Source organism: Panthera leo, chromosome F2 (genome assembly GCF_018350215.1).
Source record: "Panthera leo isolate Ple1 chromosome F2, P.leo_Ple1_pat1.1, whole genome shotgun sequence".
NCBI lineage: Eukaryota > Metazoa > Chordata > Mammalia > Carnivora > Felidae > Panthera > Panthera leo.
The window spans coordinates 37,045,722-37,068,769 of NC_056695.1; the positions used below are offsets into that span (position 1 = coordinate 37,045,722).

At 37.9% G+C, this 23,048-nt stretch overlaps 1 protein-coding gene across 1 annotated transcript in view; it reads left to right on the forward strand.

The window, feature by feature from the left end:
- Positions 1-9,955: 9,955 nt before the first annotated feature.
- RIPK2 (receptor interacting serine/threonine kinase 2) overlaps positions 9,956-23,048 on the forward strand; it is a 29,312-nt gene continuing 16,219 nt past the window's right edge. Inside the window, exons 1-3 of the mRNA XM_042924311.1 lie at positions 9,956-10,220; positions 14,670-14,823; positions 17,017-17,172. Coding sequence (XP_042780245.1) covers positions 10,048-10,220; positions 14,670-14,823; positions 17,017-17,172 — 483 coding nt within the window. The 5' untranslated portion in view covers positions 9,956-10,047. The remainder of the gene's footprint in view (positions 10,221-14,669; positions 14,824-17,016; positions 17,173-23,048) is intronic.

The window sequence follows — 23,048 nt, forward strand, 5'->3', positions numbered from 1 at the left end:
AAGAAAAAAGGGAGAAAATGTTTCTTGCCAACAAATCGTTGGTAAAGGAATAGTAGCCAGTCAGTACTGTTCAGTTGCCTTTCTTGTTTAAGCATGGGATCAAAGTTGGTGATTTTAGGCAAATTATTTCCTCTATATTCTTCTACATAATAAACCATATGTATAATTTGAGGACTAAAATGTAAATTTACGTGGATGTAATTTTTATTTTATTATGAAAAAGTGACAGACCAGCCAGTTCTATCTTAAATCCAGAACATTCCAGTTTGAGGTTAGGTGCAGGAGGACAGTGAGGGGAAAGATGAATTGCACCTTTTGCCTAGTGCTCCAGTCAGCTAATCAGAGCCTTGAAAATATAGTATGACTTTTCCTTCTTTGCCACGGTTCCTTGTGTGTTTGGCTTCTATCAGGACACCTTACGGAACAAGATAGCTGAGGCATGATATAGCTACTCTTGAGTCTCTTTTCCAAATATTATGAAATAGCACCAAAATCCCTAACTCCACCCACTAGCAATTTGCACTTTTTAGTAACCAATTTTCCCTGCATGGAATACTTCCAAAGATTTCCATCGCTGATCATCTTACTCTGAATGACCACAATAAACCCTTTAGTCTTTCTAAAGGGCTTCTGTTTCTTTAGCCATACATATAAGATCATGCTGATGTCAAAAGATTTGAGTCAGAATTTATACACTAATTGAATATTTTCTGCCAAGTCATGCTTTATATTTTCACTTTTAAAAACATAACGATAAAATAAAATGAAGTCTTAACAACATGATCTGTTTCAGTGAGCAAATAAAACAAGCAATTTTCCCAGGCTATAATCTAAAATGTAAAAGATACTTTCTGTATAGCATGATCTAGAGGTTTGTGGGTTTGAGCCCTGCATTGGACTCTGAGCTGGTAGTGCAGAGCCTGCTCTGGATTTTTCTCTCTCTCCATCTCTGCCCCTTCTCCACTTCCACACTCTCTCCTCCCCTCTCTTAAAATAAATAAACTTAAAATAAGATATTTTCTATATAGTAATTTATCTGGTTAATTAATAAAGAGAGGTCTCTAGTAGTCACCTCTAGATTCTGAACTTGTTTTGTTCTGGTCTACGTTTTTGTTGAATTAAAAACACAGAAGGGGGGGCGCCTGGGTGACTCAGTCGGTTAAGCGTCCGACTTCAGCTCAGGTCACGATCTCAGGGTCCGTGAGTTCGAGCCCCGCGTCGGGCTCTGGGCTGATGGCTCAGAGCCTGGAGCCTGCTTCTGATTCTGTGCCTCCCTCTCTCTCTGCCCCTCCCCCATTCATGCTCTGTCTCTCTCTGTCTCATAAATAAATAAATAAATAAATAAATAAATAAATAAATAAACGTTAAAAAAAATAAAAAATAAATAAAAACACAGAAGGGAATGAACATAGCATCTACTGAAGATATGCCATATACTAACCATTTTGTATACATTATCATACTTCATATTTAAAAAATTTGTTACAGCAATAATTTCACAAAGGGAGAGAATAAGGCTTAAAGAATTTAAACAGGCTACCCAAAGTTACACAGTTCATAAATAAAGAAGCAGAGAACTGAGTCAGATATGTATAATTCCAAACATCACGTTTCCTGGAAAAGATTGCCAATATGGCAAAGTACACATTTAAGAGAATCATGGAAGAGTAGAAGAACTGACCTACAAAGATATGATAAAATATGATTAAATTCAAAAATTGAACATGGGTCTACAAATGAGCTATTACTATACACTTATTAGATAGCCAAAATAAAAAAAATAGAGAAAATACAAAATTCTGGTAAGGATGAAGAAAAATGGAGTCTCTCCTATAGCGCTGGTGTGAATGTTAAATGGCATAGTCACTTGAAAAGGAGTGTGGCAGTTTCTTTAAAAAAACTCAGAAATAAAAATGTATATCCAAACAAGAACCAGTACGTAATTATTCATAGCAGCTTTATTTGTAATAGCTAAAACCTGGAAAAGTGAAAATGTCCTTCAATAGGTGAATGGTTAAAGAACTTTGGTATACCTGTACCATGGAATACTGTTCAGCAATAAAAAATAATCAACTACTGATACAAGAAAAAGTTGGATGGATCTCAAGGGCATTATGCTTAGTGAACAAAGCCAGTCTCAAAATATCACATACATATCAATAACATAACATTTGTGAAATGACAAAATTATATATATGGAAAGCAGATTAGTGGTTACCAGGCTTTAAGGATGGAAGTGTACGGGGAAAGGGAGGTGGGGGGTGGGGGTGGGGGAGGGAGATCTTGTGGTAATGGAATAGTTCTGTATTTTGACTGAGGTGGTGGTACAGGAATCCATGCATGTGATAAAATGACACAGAGCAACATACACACATTGGATGAATGTTAAATTTCTGGGTTTGATATTACATTGTAATTATGTAAGATGTAATCATTGGGGGAAACTGGGTGAAGGATACTGGGGCCACTCTGTATCATCTTTGCCACTCCCTATGGATCTATTTTTATCCCAAATCAAAAAAAAAAGTCTTTAAAAATTGTACCTGTTAGTGTCCTGGGGCTGCCATAACAAAGGACCATAAACTTGGTGGCCCAGACCACAGAAATGTTGTCTCACAGTTCTGGAGGCTAGAAGTCAATATGTTAACAGAGCTGGTTCCTTCTGAGGACTATGAGAAAGAATTTGTTCCAAGACTGTCTTCCTTTGGCATTCCTTGGCTTATATATAGCTTTCTTCCTGGGTCTTCACAATATCTTCACTTTATATATGTCTGTCTGTGTCAAAATTTCCCTGCTTATAAGGGGTCATATTGGATTAGAGCCCATCCTAATGACCTCATCTTAACTGATCAGCTGCAAAGATACTATTTCCAAGTATGGTTACATTCACAGCTACTGGGGGCTAAGACTTCTACATCTTTTGGGGGAATACAATTCAACCCCTAACTCTGTGGTTAAAAGAATCAACTGCACAAATGCAGGAGAGAAAACCTGGCCTAAAGGCAGTTTATATCAAAAAGCAAGCAAAGAAACAAGTTAACAAACAAAACTCTCCAGTTTTAGTTGACCACAGGTCCAACCTAAATTAATAGTTTAATAAGACTGCTTTTAAAAAATAAATATTGTTTTTCATTGGACTAATAGATTCAGATCAGACAGGCATAGCCACATGCCCCTCTCACCTATGAAACTTCATATGAAATTTTCTAATCTATATGGATTTTGGAGAATACTGATGAAGTGAAGGAGGTTCATAGGAAAACCACCATGAGTCTGAAAACCAAACTGAGGTAAATGAGATACATTAAGATGCCAAAAACTAAAGATGACAAAACTGTTTTCCAAGTATTCATTTTTTTTAAATCCCTCATATCACCTTAAAAAGTGGTATCCCTTGGGGTGCCTGGGTAGCTCAGTCAGTTAAACCACCAACTTCAGCCCAGGTCATGATCTCATGGTTCTTGAGTTCAAGTTCTGCATCGGGCTCCTTGCTGACAGCTCAGAGCATGGAGCCTGCTTAGGATTCTGTGTCTCCCTCTCTCTCTGCCCCTCCCCAGCCCACGCTCTGTTCCCTCTCTCTCTCTCTCTCTCTCTCAAAAATGAAAACAAACAACAAAAAACATTAAAAAAAAAAAGTGGCATCCCATTTGTGTTTGTTTAATGAATGACAAAACTCAAATTGTCTAGGTAGAAGAATTAGGGTTATTCAATACAGCATAAGCAGCTAATATGAAGACCAGAACTTCGTAAAACTCAATGTTAGAGAATTTTAATAATAGAAACTTACAACTAACGAAAACATCTTGTTCAAAATGTAGTTTATTCCCTACTGCCAGGAAACGCTCAAAAGAAGCCAGACAACTCTTTCCTAGGTGTTGTTTAGAAAGGAGATTGTACTAGTTCAGTGTCTTCCAACTTTTTTCTTTTTTTAAACTTTTCAGCACTTTCACAGAAAGTCATGTTAACTTAACTTTTTAGGAATTTCTAAAAACCATTTCACTTTTCTCTGACTGCTAAATGATAAAGATGCAAGTTTAGATTGAAAAAAGTTTGAGAAAACTATTATCTATATTAACTATACTTATAGGTTGACTTTAATGTTCTTTATTAATAATTCTAGTGTGAGAAATGCTTACTTTTTTCCAATTGAGATGAAAATTTTGTTTAACTTAGCTTAATTACCAGAAAAAGCATCATCTTCAACAATTTTAAAATTACATGTTCAATTTTAGGACTGAGCACAATTAGAATGCTAAATGAGAAACATGATTATGCTCATTAACTGCAAAAACGTGTATTTTTCTGACTTCATAATTACAGACTCCATGTCATTACAGAGTTTATCAGGTTTGTTTTTGAGATTTTTGGGGGGGAAGATATACTAAACGTGCCCTAAATGTCAGATTTCCCATGCAAAACTTACTAGGTGCTTTCAGACTGAAAAAAATAGAAAAAAATTATATATGAGATGTTTGAAATTCTTGGATTTAAGTGGTTTATTTTTCAATTTTCCATCTTTTTTCTAATTAAAGAGATATTAGGGATTTAAACTGCTATTTCCTAAAATAGCACTTGCAGTATGAATAACCTTAATTCTCAGTTAATGGCAAAACAATTCTTAATGTGATTTTACAGAATTTTGAACAGATGAATTCAACAGACAGATGTGATACTTGTCTTCTCATCTAATTTGCGTAATTTTTTTTCACTTAGTTGATGTAATTCAGCATCAGTATTCTTTAAGTTTTCTGTCTTTAGCCAATTAATTATGGAAATTAATTTAACAATATATATGACTAAGAATACATTTTTAAACCGCATGATGGTGAACACTATCATGAAAGCTAAAGGTGTGTGGTCATGACAAATAAATTGAACCCAAATATTTAGAAGTTTTGCAAGAAAAAGAATCTTAGCATTTAAGATTAAGCACTGAACTCCAGCAATCAACAGGCCAACATTGTAGCATCTATCTCAAAAGAAAATGAAAGCAACTGCGTGGAGGAACAGCACTCTTATTGTTTGTAGGAAAAAAATTGGTACAACCTCAGTGAAGAGAAATTCAACAGAAACCAAAATTACACATAGGCTTAACTCTTTGGTCCAGCAATTCAGCTTCTAGGAATTACATATGTAGATATTTATGAATGATATTTGTGAAGATTATTTATTGCAGCATTATTTGTAATAGCAAATATGTGGGAACAATCTGAGTATTTGTGAAGATTATTTATTGCAGCATTATTTGGAATAGCAAATATGTGGAAACAATCTGAGTATCCACCAATGGGGAATAAATTATGGTATAGACACTAACCATTAAAAACAAAGGATAAGGAAACATCTTATGTGTTTGCATGGAAAGATATCCAAGATAAATTGTTAAGTAAAAAACAAGCAAGGTGAACATAGTGTGAAACTAATTACATAAAGTGAGAGACATAATACATATCCACATATATAGTTATTTTATGTTGAAACCTATTAACTTTTTGTTGAAGGATAACGATATACAAAAAAGTGCATGTTCAGTGTAACCCCAAAGAATGTTCATAAAGTGAACACACCCATGTAACTGGCACCTAGAGTCCACGTCCTAGATCCAGAAACAGAACACTACAACCAACCCAGAAGCCTCATTATGCCCCTTCTAGTCACTACCCTTCTCCCTACGAGAGTAGGAGTAGTGATCAGTATCCTGATTTCTAAAAGCACAGATTAGTTTTATTTTTATACTTAACAGAAATGGACTCATACAATCTATTTTGTTTTTTTCATCCAACATTGTATTTGTGTGATTAACTTGTATATCGTTCAATCTCATTGCTGTTTAGTGTTCCACTGCATAAATATGCCGCAATTTATTTACCAATCTACTGTTTATGCGTATTTAGGTAATTTCCAGTGTGCGCTGTTATAGATAGCAATTCTATGAACACTAGCATTTGTGTGTCCACATAACTAGAAGAGGAACCGCTGAGTCATAGAATCTGCACAGCTGCAATTTTAACAGAAACTGCTCTACAGTTTGCAAAACTGGTTGTACCACTGACACTCGCACTAGCAGTATACGAGTTCCAACTGCTATAAATCTCCACCCACATTTGGTATATTCTATCTTTTTGATTTTAGCTAGTATTTGTATAGCGGTATCACACTGCGGTTTTAACTTATAGTTCCCTGATGACTAACAGTGTTGAAAGTGCCTCGACTCCTTCATTTGCTATTTGCTATTAAGATACTCTCTTTTGTGAGCTGTCTGGGTCTTCTGTCCAGTTTTCCATGGGATTATGTTTTATACTGTTAAATGTTGAACCACATGATTACTTTTTAAAATTTTTTTTAATGTTTATTTATTTTTGAGACAGAGGGAGACAGAGTGCGAGTGGGGGAGGGGCAGAGAGAGAGGGAGACAGAGTCCAAAGCAGGCTCCAGGCTCTGAGCTGTCAGCACAGAGCCCGACGCAGGGCTCGAACCCACGAACCTTGAGATCATGACCCGAGCCAAAGTCGGACGCTTAACCAACAGGCACATTCCAGGCGCCCCTATGTTACCTACTTTTTAAGCAATGTAACTAAAATATAAATTTTATAGTGTTCTATGCTTCATACTCTCCCCTTCTTGGACATTTGTAAACTACTAGCATTGCAAAAGCTCTGAAGTCTTATTCTTTTCACCATCACTGAACAGTCTGTAGAAATGTTTTTGTATAATTTTTATTTCTCAACAAATTGCTGCCTTTTCACTTGGAGTTTTGTAAGTTCTTTTTCCAATTTTATCACATATTTCATTTATCAAACATCTATAATATAATTTCCCCAAAACTCAAAATTAGATAATCTGTAAGTTCAATTTTTTTAACTAGAGTCTTTCTCTTGGAGTATGTCATCTCCCGCTCCAACAAAAAATGATTGCTAATTCTGCCATATCCTGGGCTTACCTTCCTTTTCTCTTGATCCTCTTTTCCAGATCCCATGTCTTTCTCTTTGATTTAGTCCCATGTTTTGTTGGAGCACATCCTCCAGTAGCTTTCTTTATTAAAAAAAAAAAAAAAAAAAAAAGTCGATGGAAGGAAAGGAAACATTTGTATCCTTGTATATGTGGAAACATTTTTTTATTCTGCCTTTATACTTGATAGTTCGGCTGACTATAGAATTGTAGGTTGGAAGTTACTGTCTTTCAGACTTTGAAGAAATTTCACTTCACTGTGTTTTAACATTAGTGTTACTGCTGAAAAATTTAATGTCATTCTAATCCCCATCACTTTATTCTTGTTTCTTCTTTTTGAAAACCTATAGAATCTTCTATTTATTCTCAGGGTTTTGACCTTGTTAATAACGTGCTTACATGTAGGCTTTTTTTTTTTTTTTCATTCACTGTGGGTACTTGGTGGCCCTTTCCATTTGGAGACCCCTGTCCTTTGATCCTGCCAAAATTTCTCGAATTATTATTTTGATCATGTCTTCCCTTCCTATTTTGTGTTCTCTTTTTCTGGAATTCTTAGTTTGTTAACTGACTGGAAAAAAATGAATGAATGAATGAATGAATGAATGAACGGGAAAAGGTTTCTGAGCACTTTTTGTAGAAAAAAGCACAAAGCATCAGACCATATCTTTAAAGCTAAGCATTTTATTTTAAATGACCGAAATTTTAAAACACGGTGTTTTCAGGGCATGTGGGTGCCTCAGTCTGTTAAGCATCGGACTCTTGTTGATTTCAGCTCAGGTCATGATTTCAAGGTGGTGAGATAGAGTGCCCGGTCCAGGGAGCCTGCTTAGGGTTCTGTCTCTCTCTCCCCCTCTCCCTCTGTCCCTTTCCAGCCTGACCTCTCTCAAGAATCAAAAACAAACAAACAAAAAACAACAACAAAAACACCGTGTTTCATTACAACTTCCCAGTATTGTAGTAACATTGCTACTCTCATCTCAGGCAACACAAAAATACAGGAAACACTGGTTCTCTACAGGCAGAAATCCCCTATCAAGTCAGGTATTCCTTATTACTGTGGCCTTAGAATTCATTAAAAATGACTAGTATGGGACGCCTGGGTGGCTCAGTCGGTTGAATGTCCCACTTCGGCTCAGGTCATCATCTCGGGGTCCATGAGTTCGAGCCCCGCATAGGGAGGGCCCTGTGCTGACAGCTCAGAGCCTGGAGCCTGCTTCGGATTCTAGGTCTCCTTCTCTCTCTGCCCCTCCCCCACTCATGCTCTGTCTCTGTCAAAAATAAATTAAAAAAAATAAAAATAAAAAAAATGACTAATATGGGGCCACCTAGGGGCCTCAGTCCGTACAGCATGGGGACTCTTGATTTCTGCTCAGGTCATGATCCCAGGGTCATGCGATTAGGTCCTGAGTGGGCTTCGTGCTGAGGGAGGAGCCTGCTTAGGATTCTCTCTTTCTCTCTCCTCCCCCTCTCCCCCTCCCACCTTCCCCTACTTGCTCTCTCTCCAGAAAAATAAAAATAATAATAAAAATAAAGAAGTAAAATGCCTAGTATGGACTTGGTATTGTATATAATATTTGCACTCACACTCTACAAGAGCGTCATCCCAGTAGAAAAGGTGTTTCGTTCTAAGGTAAAAAAAGAAAAGATTTCTGGTTGCTTTGGGTTGACATTCAACGTTAATTGCGTTCCTCCCAGATGTGTGAGAAGGAAATTTTTGCAGTCTTACCTGGAATCAGAGGGATTGACTCTTCTCCGTTATTTTTCACCCTCTATGTAGTTATGGACAGCAAAAGAGAGAAAAGTAGGTCCCTGGCGGAAGAGCACGCAACAGGAGCTCAGCCCGCGATTTGTTGACCGAGTTCAACCGTGACAAGCTCTCTCACCCACCTGTCCCTCCTGACGCACCTGGAAGCAACACTGGAAGCGAGGGTAGGCAGGTGCATTTACACCCCCACGGGGTTCTCCCCACTCACTGAGGGGCGCCGGGCGGTCACCGCCACGCCTCCTCCCCACCCAAAGCGTTTCCTGTGCAGGCGCGGGGCGAGGAACCCAGGGCCCTCCGACCCACACCCTGCCGCCTGGGGGTGAGAAGAAAAGCTCGTAGAAACGAGATAGAAGGGGCCAGATGGCCGAGGCTAGATCCTCTCCTTGCATTCTTTTGGCTTCTGTAATCTCGTTTGCCTCCTGTGTCCACCACCTGGCCGGAGCACCGGTGATAAGGCTCCCTCCCCTTTTTCTCGGGTCTCTCAACCCCCTACCATCCCAGCCATAAAAGGAGGCCGATGCCAAGGTTCGGGGGCTCAGCCTTTGGAGGTGACTCCGCTGGGAGGGCACACCAGTGGCCAACACACAGTTTTTTGTTGTTGTTGTTGTTGTTGTTTTTCTGATTCCCCGAGTGCGCCTGGCTTGTTTGTCTCTTCCCGGCACCGAGTATTTGCTGCAACATATGGGGTCGGGCCACTCCCCCAAGACGCCATCTCAGAGGAGATTCCTCCCCGGTTTGAGAGCCCACAGACCCACCGGATGGCAGGCTACTAAAAGGAACTTTTTGCCCTCAGAGAAAACTTTTCCAAACCTGGGAGCTGGGGGAAAAGAAGACAAATAGCCTCTCCGGCTCCCTTCCCCACCCCAACCCCCCGCCCGCGCCCCTGCGGGTGTCGCCCAGAGCGGCTGGGATCCCGGGGCCCGGGGTGGGGAGGGGGGAGCGCCCTCACCCCGCCTCAGTGTCCGCCGCTGACGTCGCCCGAGAAGTTCGGGGAGGGAGGAGCTCGGACCGCCGGGGCTCGGGCGGCTGGCGCGCCTAGGAGGGCCAGGTGGGGCGAGGAAGCTCCTCCTCGACGCGTCGCCGCAGCCCAACTTGACCCCGGCCCCCGGGAAAGTCCGCTCGGGCTCCAAAGAGCAGCGGCTGGCGTGGGCCGCGCGGGCGATGGGCTGCCTCGTGACCTAGTCCCCGGCGGCTGGCAGGGCCCGGCCGCTCCAGCTCGGGCACGGGGGGCGGGTCCCGGCGCCCGAGCGCGGCCGAGGAGCCCCGGAAGCCTCCGAAGCGGCGGGCACACCCAGAGCCGGCCGGCGGCCCGAGCGCCCGCGCCGCGCGCGACCATGAGCCGGGAGGCCATCTGCAGCGCCCTGCCCACCATTCCCTACCACAAGCTCGCCGACCTGCGCTACCTGAGCCGCGGCGCGTCGGGCACCGTGTCGTCCGCCCGCCACGCAGACTGGCGCGTCCAGGTGGCCGTGAAGCACCTGCACATCCACACCCCGGTGCTCGACAGGTAGGGCGCCCGCGCGCAGCCCCGAACCCCGGGCTCTGGAGCCCACACGGCGGTGACACTTGGGGTCGGCCCCACCCCTTCGTCGCCTCTGGGCAGTCCTTCGAGGCTTGGGGCCCCGCGTGGTGGGGAGAACTGTGCTGTGTGGAGGAGCTGCAGCCGTCGCATTCCTCTGCTGCTCACCTCTTCCCTCCACCGCCCTCTCCTTCCCTCTTACTCTGGGCTTCGTTCCTCCCCACACCAAAGTCTGTTCGGCGTGGGTTTGCTCTTGTTCTTGTTTTGTTTGCGGTTTACTACGTGTGGTCGTGAAAGTTTAGGTACCAAACTCGACTTGGCTTAGTTTCTCTTCTGACTCCGGCAGGGAGGCCTGTCCCCAGGGGGTGTGGATTATTTGGCTAACAGCAAACCGAATCAGAAGACTATTACATGGCCAGAAATTTTGAATGCCTCTCACATCCTGGAACCATTTACATGCACTGTCTAGGTTTCAGAGGGGAAGGCTAGCATTAGTTTCTATTAACAGGAAAACATTTCAACCCTATACCATTGACCTGTGAGCGAAGGGACTGGTCAGTAGGGTCTAGTCGTTAGTCTTGTGTACTTTCCCTTCCAGTAGGGATATAACTGAGTCCCGCATTCAGTGAGTTAACATCCATGATTGCAACATTCGCCTCACCTCCCGTGTATCTAATGTCAGAATTCATCATGCTAGATGCCTGATTGGTCCGAGGTTGTTAGTATCCAGTGTCAGATAAATTCCTCAGTTTCAGCTCTGCCAAAGTTACTGTACTTTCATCTGCCTGTGGCTTTTCTTTGCTGTGTTGCTATCAGGCTTGGATGGGCCACTCTCACAGTAGATTCGAGACTGTTCCCGCCTTTTGTATATCCTAAACCAGGTCTAGTGATTAATAAGATGTGGTGTCTGTTTCACCGGGGCCTGAGTTCTGTGGGGCAAGTGCTGGGCACACGTGGGTACGTACATGTAGTGGACTTTGAAGAGTGGTTGTTGGTTACAAGGGGTGAATGGAGTTTAGAATCAGCCATGTAGATTACGGATATCTGGCCCTAGTGGACCCTTGTGGTATTTTAAAGCAAAGTGATGTGATCTTCCCATCTTGGATGCAGCTGCTCAGGATTTTCGTTTATCCAAGTTTTGTGCTATTTGAGAGCAAAGGAATGAAGAGGGGGGTTCCCTTTCTATTCTTTTTAACAATTTTCATAACCTAAAATTCTTCAGTAGGAAATTCTGTTGTCAAAGAAGCCATAAGGACCAGTTAAACCCTCTGGCATTACTGCATCACGTTCTTTCTCACACTTGTTGCCTATGATGTTAACATTAGCAGTATTTATGTAATCTGAGCATAGGGCTGGGCTATGCAGTTGACTCACAGGGTGTCCATTTCCTCACTTACAAAGTGGGAATAATAAATACATGTACATCTCGAGCTCTTGTGTGGAAAACGTTTGCATTGTTCTCTGAGACCACCTGGAAGAAAAAAGTTTATTTGCAGTTACGTGTTCTCATTTTAATGATCGGTGGTGAGTCATTCTCCCAAGCCTGACTTCTGCTCAATGAGTGGGCCTTCCCCAACAATCTCCTAACTCCGTATGTGTAGATGAGTCTGATTGGTTGTTCAAACATCCTGTGTGGATGACATAACTGTTTTGTGATTCAAATTTTGATCTGGGTAATATTGGTGATGTACCTATAAAAGCTGTATTTTTATTTTACATTTTTGTTTTTTTTTTTAATAAAAACCTACTTTTGACCTTTTTTCTGTTTTGCCACTCACTCAATCTTCCTGAAATCTGACTTCAAAAACTTGATTCTTTCTTTTCTCTGATCAAACACCAGAATGGAAAGAACACAGGCTTTGGAGTCCTACAATTGTGATTCAAATCTGATTTCAACTCTGCCACTTAATGTTGGCCTATTAGAAAATTATTTATCTGAGCCTCAGTGCCCTCATATGTAAGGTGGTGATATAAAACCAGGTTTAGAGGGTTGGTCTTTAGATGATAGTCCATAAACAGTGGCTGACACATAATAGGATGACAGTAGAAGGAAGAATGCCTGATACTCTTAATGGGAGAATGAACAAGTGTATTAAGTATCACTGAGACTTCCCCAGCATGCTCGTGCTCCTTCGCGTGCATGTTCTCTCTCTCTCTCTCTCTCTCTCTCTCGTTTTTTTTTTTTTTTCAATGTATCCAAAAATCTTTAAGTCCATCCTCTGTCTCCCTGTAAGAGTGCTGAACAATATGTTGTTTTTGTTGATCTACATCTCTTGAGGCAAACACAGAACTGTTTAACTTTAGGGAAGATAAGTTTAATTAGGATAAGCTTCATAAACTGATATAACTGGTTGCCTTACCGTTGGGGTCTTAAGAAGGGGGCTGAAGGAGTTGGGGGCTGAAGAACAGGGAGAAGTAAAAAAGTTTTTTACTTTATGATAACTTGTAACTCTTGAATTTTAAAATATGTAAGTATATTACCAAAGTTTTGCTTTATTTTGCTTTTTGTTTTTAAAGCAAGCCTTGTAGTCTGGTCTGGAATGTCTGTTGTTTTCTTATTTCAACAGCCATTCATCCAGGGCTTGGGTGGTTTAAGCACTAACTAATCATCATTGCTTACTTAATAAGCTTCTCCTGGAGATGTTTTTATTATTGCTGCTACAAACATACATCCATCCAGGGTAAAAACGGTGATATCTCCAATTCCTTTGCCTTTTTTTTCTTTCTTCTTCTTTTTTTTTTTTTTTTTTTTTTTAATATATCCACCTTAGTCAGTCACCACAACCTGGGCATTCTATTCAGCTAGTGTTTTTCTTCCCATTTTCACTGTGATCTGTATAGTTTCAGACTCTCACTGCTGCACATCTTCATTAGTATTATAATAATCTAATATTATAGAATAGTAGAATATTCTGCCCCTTTGTGCTGATCCTATATCTTTTTGCCAATTTAATCATCCTAAAAGTTTGTTCTGATGATGCCATTACCCTGCTCGAAAACCTGCAGTCATGATTTGGTGACTACCAAATAAAGTGTAAACACCCTCACCTGGCTTTAGGCTCTGAGATGAGGCTGTAGCCTACCCTATTCACCTTCATTCCTTTTACATGCTCTGTTACATATCCTGATTCATATGAAACAATTTGCCATTTTCCAAACACAATCTTCACTGCAACTCCCTTGAGTACGTTTGATACATATCTATTACATATCTACCAGGTGCCAGGCCCTGTTTCAGGTCCTGGGGACACACAGGTGAAAAAAAAAAAGTCCCTCCCCTCTTGGAGACCACATCCATCTTGACTGCCCATTTACCAGTAGTCGATAGTCTATCCATCCTTAAAGTACAGTTGAAATCCCTCTCTAAAGACTGACAACTCCTCTAGCCCTCAGTTTACTCTTTTTCCGAGTTTCCTATAGTTATTTATTTGCTTCTTATTTGTTTTTGGCAGCACTTACCACATTCTACTTTATATGTCAAGTATGTATTCTCTTTTATATGCTTTCCTTTTTTTAAGTTTGAGGAATAATTGACAAATGTAATTATATATATTTAAAGTATACAACATGATTTGATGAACATATACATAACATATACATATTACCAAGATCAAGATAATTAACATATCCAAAGAAGACCTACACATGGCCAATAGGTATATATGAAAAGGTATTCAACATCACTAATCATCAGGGAAATGCAAACCAAAACCACAATGAGTATTTGTTTCTCTTAAAAGATTTCTGGGCAGCTTGAGGACACAGACCATGTTTATCTTTATATTCTCCATAATGCTGAGCATAGTCCTTTATTCATAATAAATGTTCAATACTTATTTATTTGTTTTGTGAATGAATAGGCAAACCAACCTGAGATCCAGAGTTACCCAGGGATCTGTTACAAGCATTTACTTGTTCTAAGTGTTCTTTTCCTGAATTCCATTGTATAATTTCTAAGTATTTTTGACCTTTATGCAACTATTATCATCTAGTCATTTAAATCTACATCTAGTCATTTAAATTATATTGTTTGAATATCTGGAAAAAATTTACATGGTATGCAACCATAAAATTTAACATAGTACTGTAATACAACATAAACTTTAATTCAAACAGCAATCATGCTAATATAGACATTATAAACTTACTAAAATATTGTGTCCTTTCCCTTTCCTAGGAAAGTATAATAATAATAACCTGTGTATAGCACATTTTTTCTATCACTGGCTTAGAGAAGTTATTCTGATTTGTAAACAGACCTGTGAAATATATAGGACAGGTGTTATCCCTTCTTTAAATATAAAGAAAGGGACAGAGAAGTTGCATAATTTACATGAGGTCAATTAATGAAAAAAATCTAGGCTTAATTAATACTATAGATATGATTATTGTGTATTTTTCATTACCATGAAATAATTATGCATTTTCTTTCTTTAGTGAAAGAAATGATGTTTTAAGAGAAGCTGAAATTTTACACAAAGCTAGATTTAGTTACATCCTTCCAATTTTGGGAATTTGCAATGAGCCTGAATTTTTGGGAATAGTTACGGAATACATGCCAAATGGATCATTAAATGAACTCCTACATAGGGTAAGTATTGTGTATTTTCAGTAGCTATAATTCTGTTATTCAAGTGATCTAGTGTTTTGGCTTTACATATGATCAGATTATTTAGAGATATATAGATGAATCAAAGTAAGAATAATGGAAAACAATTACAGTAGTAAAGTTACACAATTTAAGTCTTCTTTTGTTTTGTTAAAAATACCATAGAGTCAGGTCATGCATTCTATGGGACCTAGATTATTTTGCTTAGGTTACTGAGTTTGAGGTTTAAACTGAATTCCAGTATCCACATGTGTATATACAGAGAAAGGAGTAGGAGAGAGAAGAGATAAACCCTGCACACTATATAATACCCTGTTAGGTAAGCCAGATTTTATTTTATGTTAAAAACAATTTAAGATTCAGATTAAGTATTAATAATACCAGCCCATTAAGTTCTGAATAGGCCAAATAAATCTGTCTCTGAGTACCAAATATATTAGTTTTTCCAATAATAGACAATGGCACGTGCCATTTACCTTTCTATCAAGGTACCAGTTACTCAGGCTTTGATTGCAAATCCCATCAGTGAGCCAACTAGACGGGCAAATCCTACCAGTAAGCAAATTTGGATCCTTAATCTCAAACTATGTGTATTCATCTATTATTGTTTGCTTGATCTTATATTATTAATATTATCTGCGTGAAGCCTGCTTAACATTGTCTCTCTCTCCCTCTGGCCCTCTCCCCCACTGGCACCCCCCCTCTCTCTCTAAGGGGAAAAAAATACACATATATATACATGTATATACATATGTATGTACATATATGTATGTATATGTGCGTATATGTGTGTATATATATATTCTGATATTTTCTTCCCACACCCCAGTACCCATTAGATACTCTGGTACCCAAATTTGGAACCCATTAGAAATTATAGAGCCTCCTTCAGTGGACTGCCAACTCCTAGAAGGAATCAGAACATATAGAGTGAGTGCTCTTCTATTTCCATCTCCATGATCAAAACCCTCCATATGATACCATTCTGCACAGAGGCCTCGTTACTCCTTTGAACTACATAATTTTCAGAAAAAAATGACCTTTTATAGATTAAAAGATTCAGTTACTCACCAAGATGGGGGTCTGTGTATACCAAAGGAAGTAATGTTTTATGTCTCTTTTGGTTTCCTGTGTTGTACCATTAGGGTGGGATTTACCTTGAAAGTATTCTTCCCGCAACCTCAAAAAAGATTGTTGAAAAAAATCAAAGTGCAATGTAAAACCGAGTATTTTGAGACTGTCAATGAGTGGATTAACATGTGATGTCTAATCAATGAGCTATAAGCTTACCCATTTGTAGAAAAAATTCTCAAGAACAGATTTGAGCTTTTAGTAAAAGCATACTTGTTCGTGTCATTTAAAATGTATTCAGTAGCTTGGTGCCTGATGATTCATTGTCAGATCTTCCCAAATTACCAAATTTTTCTGAGTTTATTCATTTTCCTTGGAAGCTACCCTAACTTTTATGTTCTAAAGTTCAGATTAATATCACTTGTAAGTACAAGGAAATATAAAAGATTCTATTTTAAATATGTCTGTATTATATATGCTTAGAAATGGAGATGATCTTTGTCTCTTTCACAAAAGCAAAATGTCCAAAGGCTAATTTTTCGTTAGAATACAAAAATTATGTAAGAAGCATGAGATATTAATGTATAGTAAATATAATATGGTCCTAATTTTAGTTGATGTAATGATAATTATAGTAAAGTATGATTTCATAACAATAGGAAAGTTAATATATAAATTTTGTATTAGTAGTTTGTTAGGTACTAGAAGCAAATTTTTTTTGTGTGTGTTTGTGTGGGTACATGTAGGTTACTTGATGTAAACCATAGAATGAAGAGATAGGTGTGGGTATATGTGTTCAGGTATTACACAGAAAAAAATTGAAACTGTGTTAAATGAAGAAAGAAGAGCCTATACCAAGTAGTTATATTACTGACATAAACCAAAAGGAAATATCAGTATTATAAAGCCATTTTCTCTAAAAACTGAGGGAAATAAGATATAAGAATATTAAATAATAATTGATAGCATGATACAATGAAATAAAAATAAGTATATGTTTTGACCTGAGTTTATGCTGTATTTCCACACGGAATATTTAATTTTCTAAGTGGAAATGTAATGAATGTGGTCACTTATTTTGGTTTTATTTTCATATATATGAAGAAAATGGAATATCCTGTTGTTGCTTGGCCACTGAGATTTCGCATTCTGCATGAAATTGCACTGGGTGTAAATTACCTGCACAATATGAATCCTCCTCTACTTCATCATGACTTGAAGACTCAAAATATCTTATTGGATAATGAATTTCATGTTAAGGTAATTTGGAAAAAAGTTTATCTGCATCCTTGAGTTTAATAGTGTTGAAGACTTTTTAGGATTTTTTTCACCCTACCTAGCCGATTTAATATCTCACTTTTCCATAGCCCGCAATTCTTTTCTTCAGTGCCCCTTCTTCCTGTTGCAGTGGCTTAGTTCTTTCTAGACTCCAGAGGTGATAGAATTGTGGTACGAAATACAAAGTCATTATGTCCTTAATTGAAATTGTCATGTAAACCTTTTTTTTTCTTTTGATTTTGAAGTTCTTACAGATTCATGTATGTAGTTCTATGTCACTTTATCACATGTGTGACCGCCATAACAATCAAGATACAGCACTGTTCTGTCACCACAAAGCTATCATTCCTGCTACCCCTTTATATTCATACTCACCCTCTTCTACTATCCCTAACCACGGACAACCACTAATCTGTCTTCCATCTCTATGATTTTGTCATTTTGAGAATGCTGTATAAATGCAATCATGCAGTATTTGGCTTTGTTTACTTAGCATAACACATTTGAGATCCATCCAAGTTGTTGCTTATATCAGTAATTGGTTCTTTTTTATTGATGAATGGTATTTCATAGTAGGGGTATACCAAAGTTGTTCAACCATTTACCTATTGAAAGATACTTGCATTGTTTCCAGTCATTGGAAATTACAATAAAACTCCTATGAACAATCCTGTGCAACTTTTTGAATGAACATAAGTTTTCATTCTTCTAGATAAATGCCCAAGAGTGCGACGGCTGGGGGGTTTGTTTAGTTTTTTAGGAAACTACCAAACTGTTTTCCAGAATGACCATACATCCTACCAGCAATGTATGATTGACTCAGGTTTTCCACATTCTCACCAGCATTTGGTATTGTCACAGTTTTTTATTTTAGCATTGTAATAGGTATACCGTGATAACTTATCATAGTTTTAATTTGCACTTTTCTGATGGTTAGTGATATTGAACACTTTCTCATTTGCTTATTTGCTCTCTCTATATCCTTTTCAGTGAACTGTCTCTTCATGTCTTAAGCTGTTTTCTATTTGAATTTTTTGGCTTTTTACTATTGGGTTTTGAGAGTTCTTTAGATTTTTTAGAGAGAAGTCCTTCATCAGATATGTAGTGTGAAAATATTTTCTCCCAGTTGATGGTTTGTTCTTTTCATCTTTTGAAAAGGGTCTTTCTCAAAGGAAGTTTTAATTTTGATGAAGTCCAGTTTATCAATTTTTCCCCTTTATGACAATGCTTTTCTGTCATATCTAAGTAGCCTTCATCAAGCCATAGGTATTGAAGGTTTTTTTCTATGTTACCTTCTAAAAGTTTTAGAGTTCTATGCTTTATATTTAAATCTAGGATCTAGTTTGAATTTTTTGTATAAAGCATGAGATTTAGGTGCCTAAAGGCACCACATGTAGTGATTCCATAGTTTACATCTAACTGATGACACCAAATAAAAAGTAGTTGCTAAGTAGCTAATACTAAAAGTAACTTGCTTTGTTTTTATGTTATTTTGCTATACCTCTTACAATAATATATATAATTGAAGATCATTGTAAATATCAAAAATGTTCAAAGAAAAAAGTAACAGGGAAGTTGGAACCATAGAAAATTAATACAAAAAGTGTGAGAAAAGTTAAAGGAAAAACTAAACCTCTGTTAAATGCACTTCCTCTCCCTAGAATAAAATGGGAGCGGAAAGGAAACAGAAGCTAGGTGCTGCCTCAGTACTACTAAAAAAAAAAAAGAAACTAATCTGTCACAACAGTTATAAAACCATGCGGGTAGAAGTGCTTTAATGGTCAGCTAGTCCCCTGAATCCTCACTGCGATAGTCCCTTGTCTCCCAAGGCAAATATCCTATAACAGGGAGTCTTAATATCCATCCTTAAATGACTGTGACATTTTCTTATATGATCTATCAAAACACCTTCCGTTTGTTTCCGTCCATTGGTCCTGGTTTTACTCTTTGTGATAACCTGAGTAAGTCCAATTCTACTTCTGCGTGACAGCCCTTTCAATGTTTGAAGATGACTTTAATCCCCCTGCCACTCACATACACTTGTGTTTTGTTCTCCTTTCTAAACACCCTTAGTTCTTTCAACCAATTTCCTTATTACATGGATTTTAATCACAGGTGCTGTCTAGATGCTTCTGTGGGTAAATCTCAATTTTTATCCTCACAAAGAAAATACTCCTGATGTGACCTGATGAATGTACTTTTCGATGGAAGTGTCATTTCCCAGGTCCCTAAATAGCATTAACAACAAGTCCTGAGAGGTTCTTTTTTTTTTTTTTTTTCAGGTATTGTTGCTTAAGCCATATCACATACTTTGCAGAATACTTTTGAACATCATCACATTTTGTCTTGTTAGATTTGATTGATTACTTCAGCCTCTTAAGATCTATTTCAGTTTTACTTTTCTAGTCCAGGCGTTTTAATTTTATTTCCCAGATTGGTGTCACCCTCAGATTTAATTAGCTAGTTTTTGTGTCTTTAATGATTATGTATTAACCAGTATACAACCCAGATCAGAGCTGCACAACATGCTGCTAGGACTCACGCTCTAGGTCACTATCAATCTTTAATTAGTACTTTTGGAGAATAATCATTAATTTTGTTTGGAATACTTCTAAGAGAGCTGTAATACAGCCCATATTTCTCCATTTTGTACTTAAGAATATTATCAGAGTCCTTAGTGGACTGCTTTCCCAGGTATCCTCCTGGCTTATTCCCTTACCTTCTTCACAGTGGCTTTCCCTGACAACTCACCCAATTTCTCTATGTCTTTGTACCTTGATTTATGCTCCTTCATATTATTTTCACCACCTGTCATAATATTTTTGTTAATGTATTTATTGACTGTCTCCCCCAATTAGAATAGAAACTCCAGTAAGACTGAAATTTAGTCTATTTTATTAACTGCCACCTGCTCAGTACATGCCATATTGAAGTATTAACTACGTATTTGTTGAATAAACAAACGAATGAATTCTAGATCTGCTCTGTATACCAGATAGGCCTGATAACTTAATAGTCAAACATGTTACTTTGAATAACAAAGTGTTTTGTAATATACAACTGTTTTAACATTTATGCTTTGACAGTCGTACTACTGTCAAAAAAGGAAATGAAATTGGTCATTGTTTTATTCAGTAAATGTTTATGGAGCAACAGTAGTATGGCAAGCATTGTGCCAAGCACTTGGGATATATCAGATTAGATTTGAAATTGACCACCAGTCAATATAATTTGTTTTTCATGACTTCTTGCTGGATCTTCCATTAATTACTCATAACATACCCCTTTTATTAAATTTTCTAAATTTTTTTAAACAAGGAGTAAGCACAGTCTCTACCAGTATGTAGATTTGCAAAATCAACATTTTCTTTCCTTTTTATTTTTTTAATTTTTTTTTAAATTTTATTTTTTATTTTTTAAAATTTATATCCAAATTAGTTAGCATATAGTGAAACAATGATTTCAGGAGTAGATTCCTTAATGCCCCTTACCCATTTAACCCATCCCGCATCCCACAACCCCTCCAACAACCCTCACTTTATTCTCCATATTTATGAGTCTCTTCTGTTTTGTCCCCCTCCCTGTTTTTATATTATTTTTGTTTCCCCTCCCGTGTGTTCATCTGTTTTGTCTCTTAAAGTCCTCCTATGAGTGAAGTCCTAAGATTTTTGTCTTTCTCTTACTAATTTCACTTAGCCTAATACCTTCCAGTTCCATCCACGGCGTTGCAAATGGCAAGATTTCATTCTTTTTGATTGCTGAGTATTTCTTTCCTTTTTAAAAGTCAGAATGACATTTAGTTTTCTCATATACTATCCATTCTGTCCCACAAAGAGCACTAATAGCACCATGGAGGTATTTGCAAGTACCGTAAAACCTTGGTTTGTGAGTAACTTGTCCTGCGAGTGTTCCACAAGATGAGCTAACATTTCTAATAAATTTTAACTTGATAAACGAACAGTGTCTTGCAATGTGATTAATACATTACATTGAACGTTGCATGATCACAGCTTAGCCAATGGTTCTTGAAATTTGCTTTGATATACAAGTGCTTTGGGTTATAAGTATGTTTCCAGAATGAATTATGCTTGCGAACCAAAGTTTTGCTATTCTCAATAACCTGAAATATATATATAATAATCTGAGATTTGCCCTTCTTGACCTTTTCAACATCCTTGAACTTGAGTTTCTTCATCTCAGTCTGGAAACTAAATAGAGAAAACAGAAGCAAAGTACTAGGTAATGATTCCTACTTTCTTCTTTTCACTGATCAATAGGGTATCCTTTCTTGGTCTTTCTTTGATATGAATAGAATTTAAAATAGTTTGACTTTGTTTAGTTTGTAATTTTTATTAATTTTAGTACATAGAGAGCTGTGACCTTTCTAATACTATTCTTATAAATTAGTAGCATTCTTTTACATGTATCCTGTATGTCTCTATTTTTTACTTTATAAATGTCCCTTAAAAGTCACAGTTCGGGGGTGCCTCGGTGTGTCAGTTGGTTGAGCATCCGACCCTTGGTTTTGGCCAGGTCACAATCCCAGGGTGGTGGGATCAAGTCCCACATCAAGCTTTGTGCTGAGAGTGGAGCCTGCTTGATATTCTGTCTCTTTCCCTCACTCCCTCCCTCTCTCTCTGCCCCTCTCCACCGCTGGCTCACTCTCATGCTCGCTCGCTCGCTCTCTCTATCCCTCTCCCTCTCAAATAAAAAAAAAAAATTCAAAGTTCATCACTGACTCATAAAAAAGTAAGTTATTTAACCTACCTATCATCTTGGAAAGGCATTTAAATGAAGTATGTATCTTTAAAAATACTCAATAAAATTAAATGGATGTTTACACCTTGCTACCATTTTCTGAAGTAAGTTTTTTCACTGGAATGCTGGCCAGAAGCATAATAGCTGAAAGAAAAATATTTACTACTGATTTAGATCAACTGAGACTTTTCTACTTTAAAAAGAGTACATTAAATTTGGTTATCTGTCAGGTGTTCATTAGTGTACCATATATACAAATGAACCAGTGATAGGCTTCTTTGAAATGAAAATATTTATATGTACCATACTTGCTTTCTCTGCTCTTCTGTCAGTCTTATGTAGAAAACAGAATACTTCAGGATTAATCTTCAAAACATTTTGCTGATGATGATTTTATAGTTTTATAGATATGAATAGTATATGTAAATGAAAGTAGCTATTCTAGTAGGGTGGTAGGATTGTGGATGATTTTTATAGTAGTGTGTTTTAATTTCCTCTAATTTTTAAAATAATCTTCTTATTTAAAAAGAAAGCCTTTAGCTTTAAAATGCATGTTAAAATCTTGCATAGTATGGGAAAGTTCTTATTCTCTGTCTTCATGGCTGAATGATTGATTCAAGACCTTCAAGAAATCATTCCTTCCCTCACATTGTTCACTTTTTTCCTGTTGAAGATCCAGATTTATTGCATCATGCCTTTTGTAATGGTATTGTTTGTAATAGAGAAAGGGGAGAAGTATAGCTCCATGTGAAAACCAAACTAAATCAGCTCAGAGAGAGAATTCTGATTTAGGTTTTTAGGTCAGGTTTGAAAAGAGGAAGATGAAAATCTTAGGTGAAAAAGCACATGAGGAGGCAAGCTCAGGAATACATTTTCTCTAATGCTGTGTTCAAACCAACATTTAACCCAGGAGTTTGCAAATTATGGTTCAGGTATAAGGTGAGACAACATCTCAGATTTTTTTTTTTTAGAATTTTTCACTTGTGGCACAAAAATAAACTCTACTTATAGTAATGCTTATTACTCTAGCAAATGTGCAACTGGAGTGCTGTTTTTGCTCTTAGAAGGTAGGTGGGAAGAGCAGATTGTATTGAATAAGA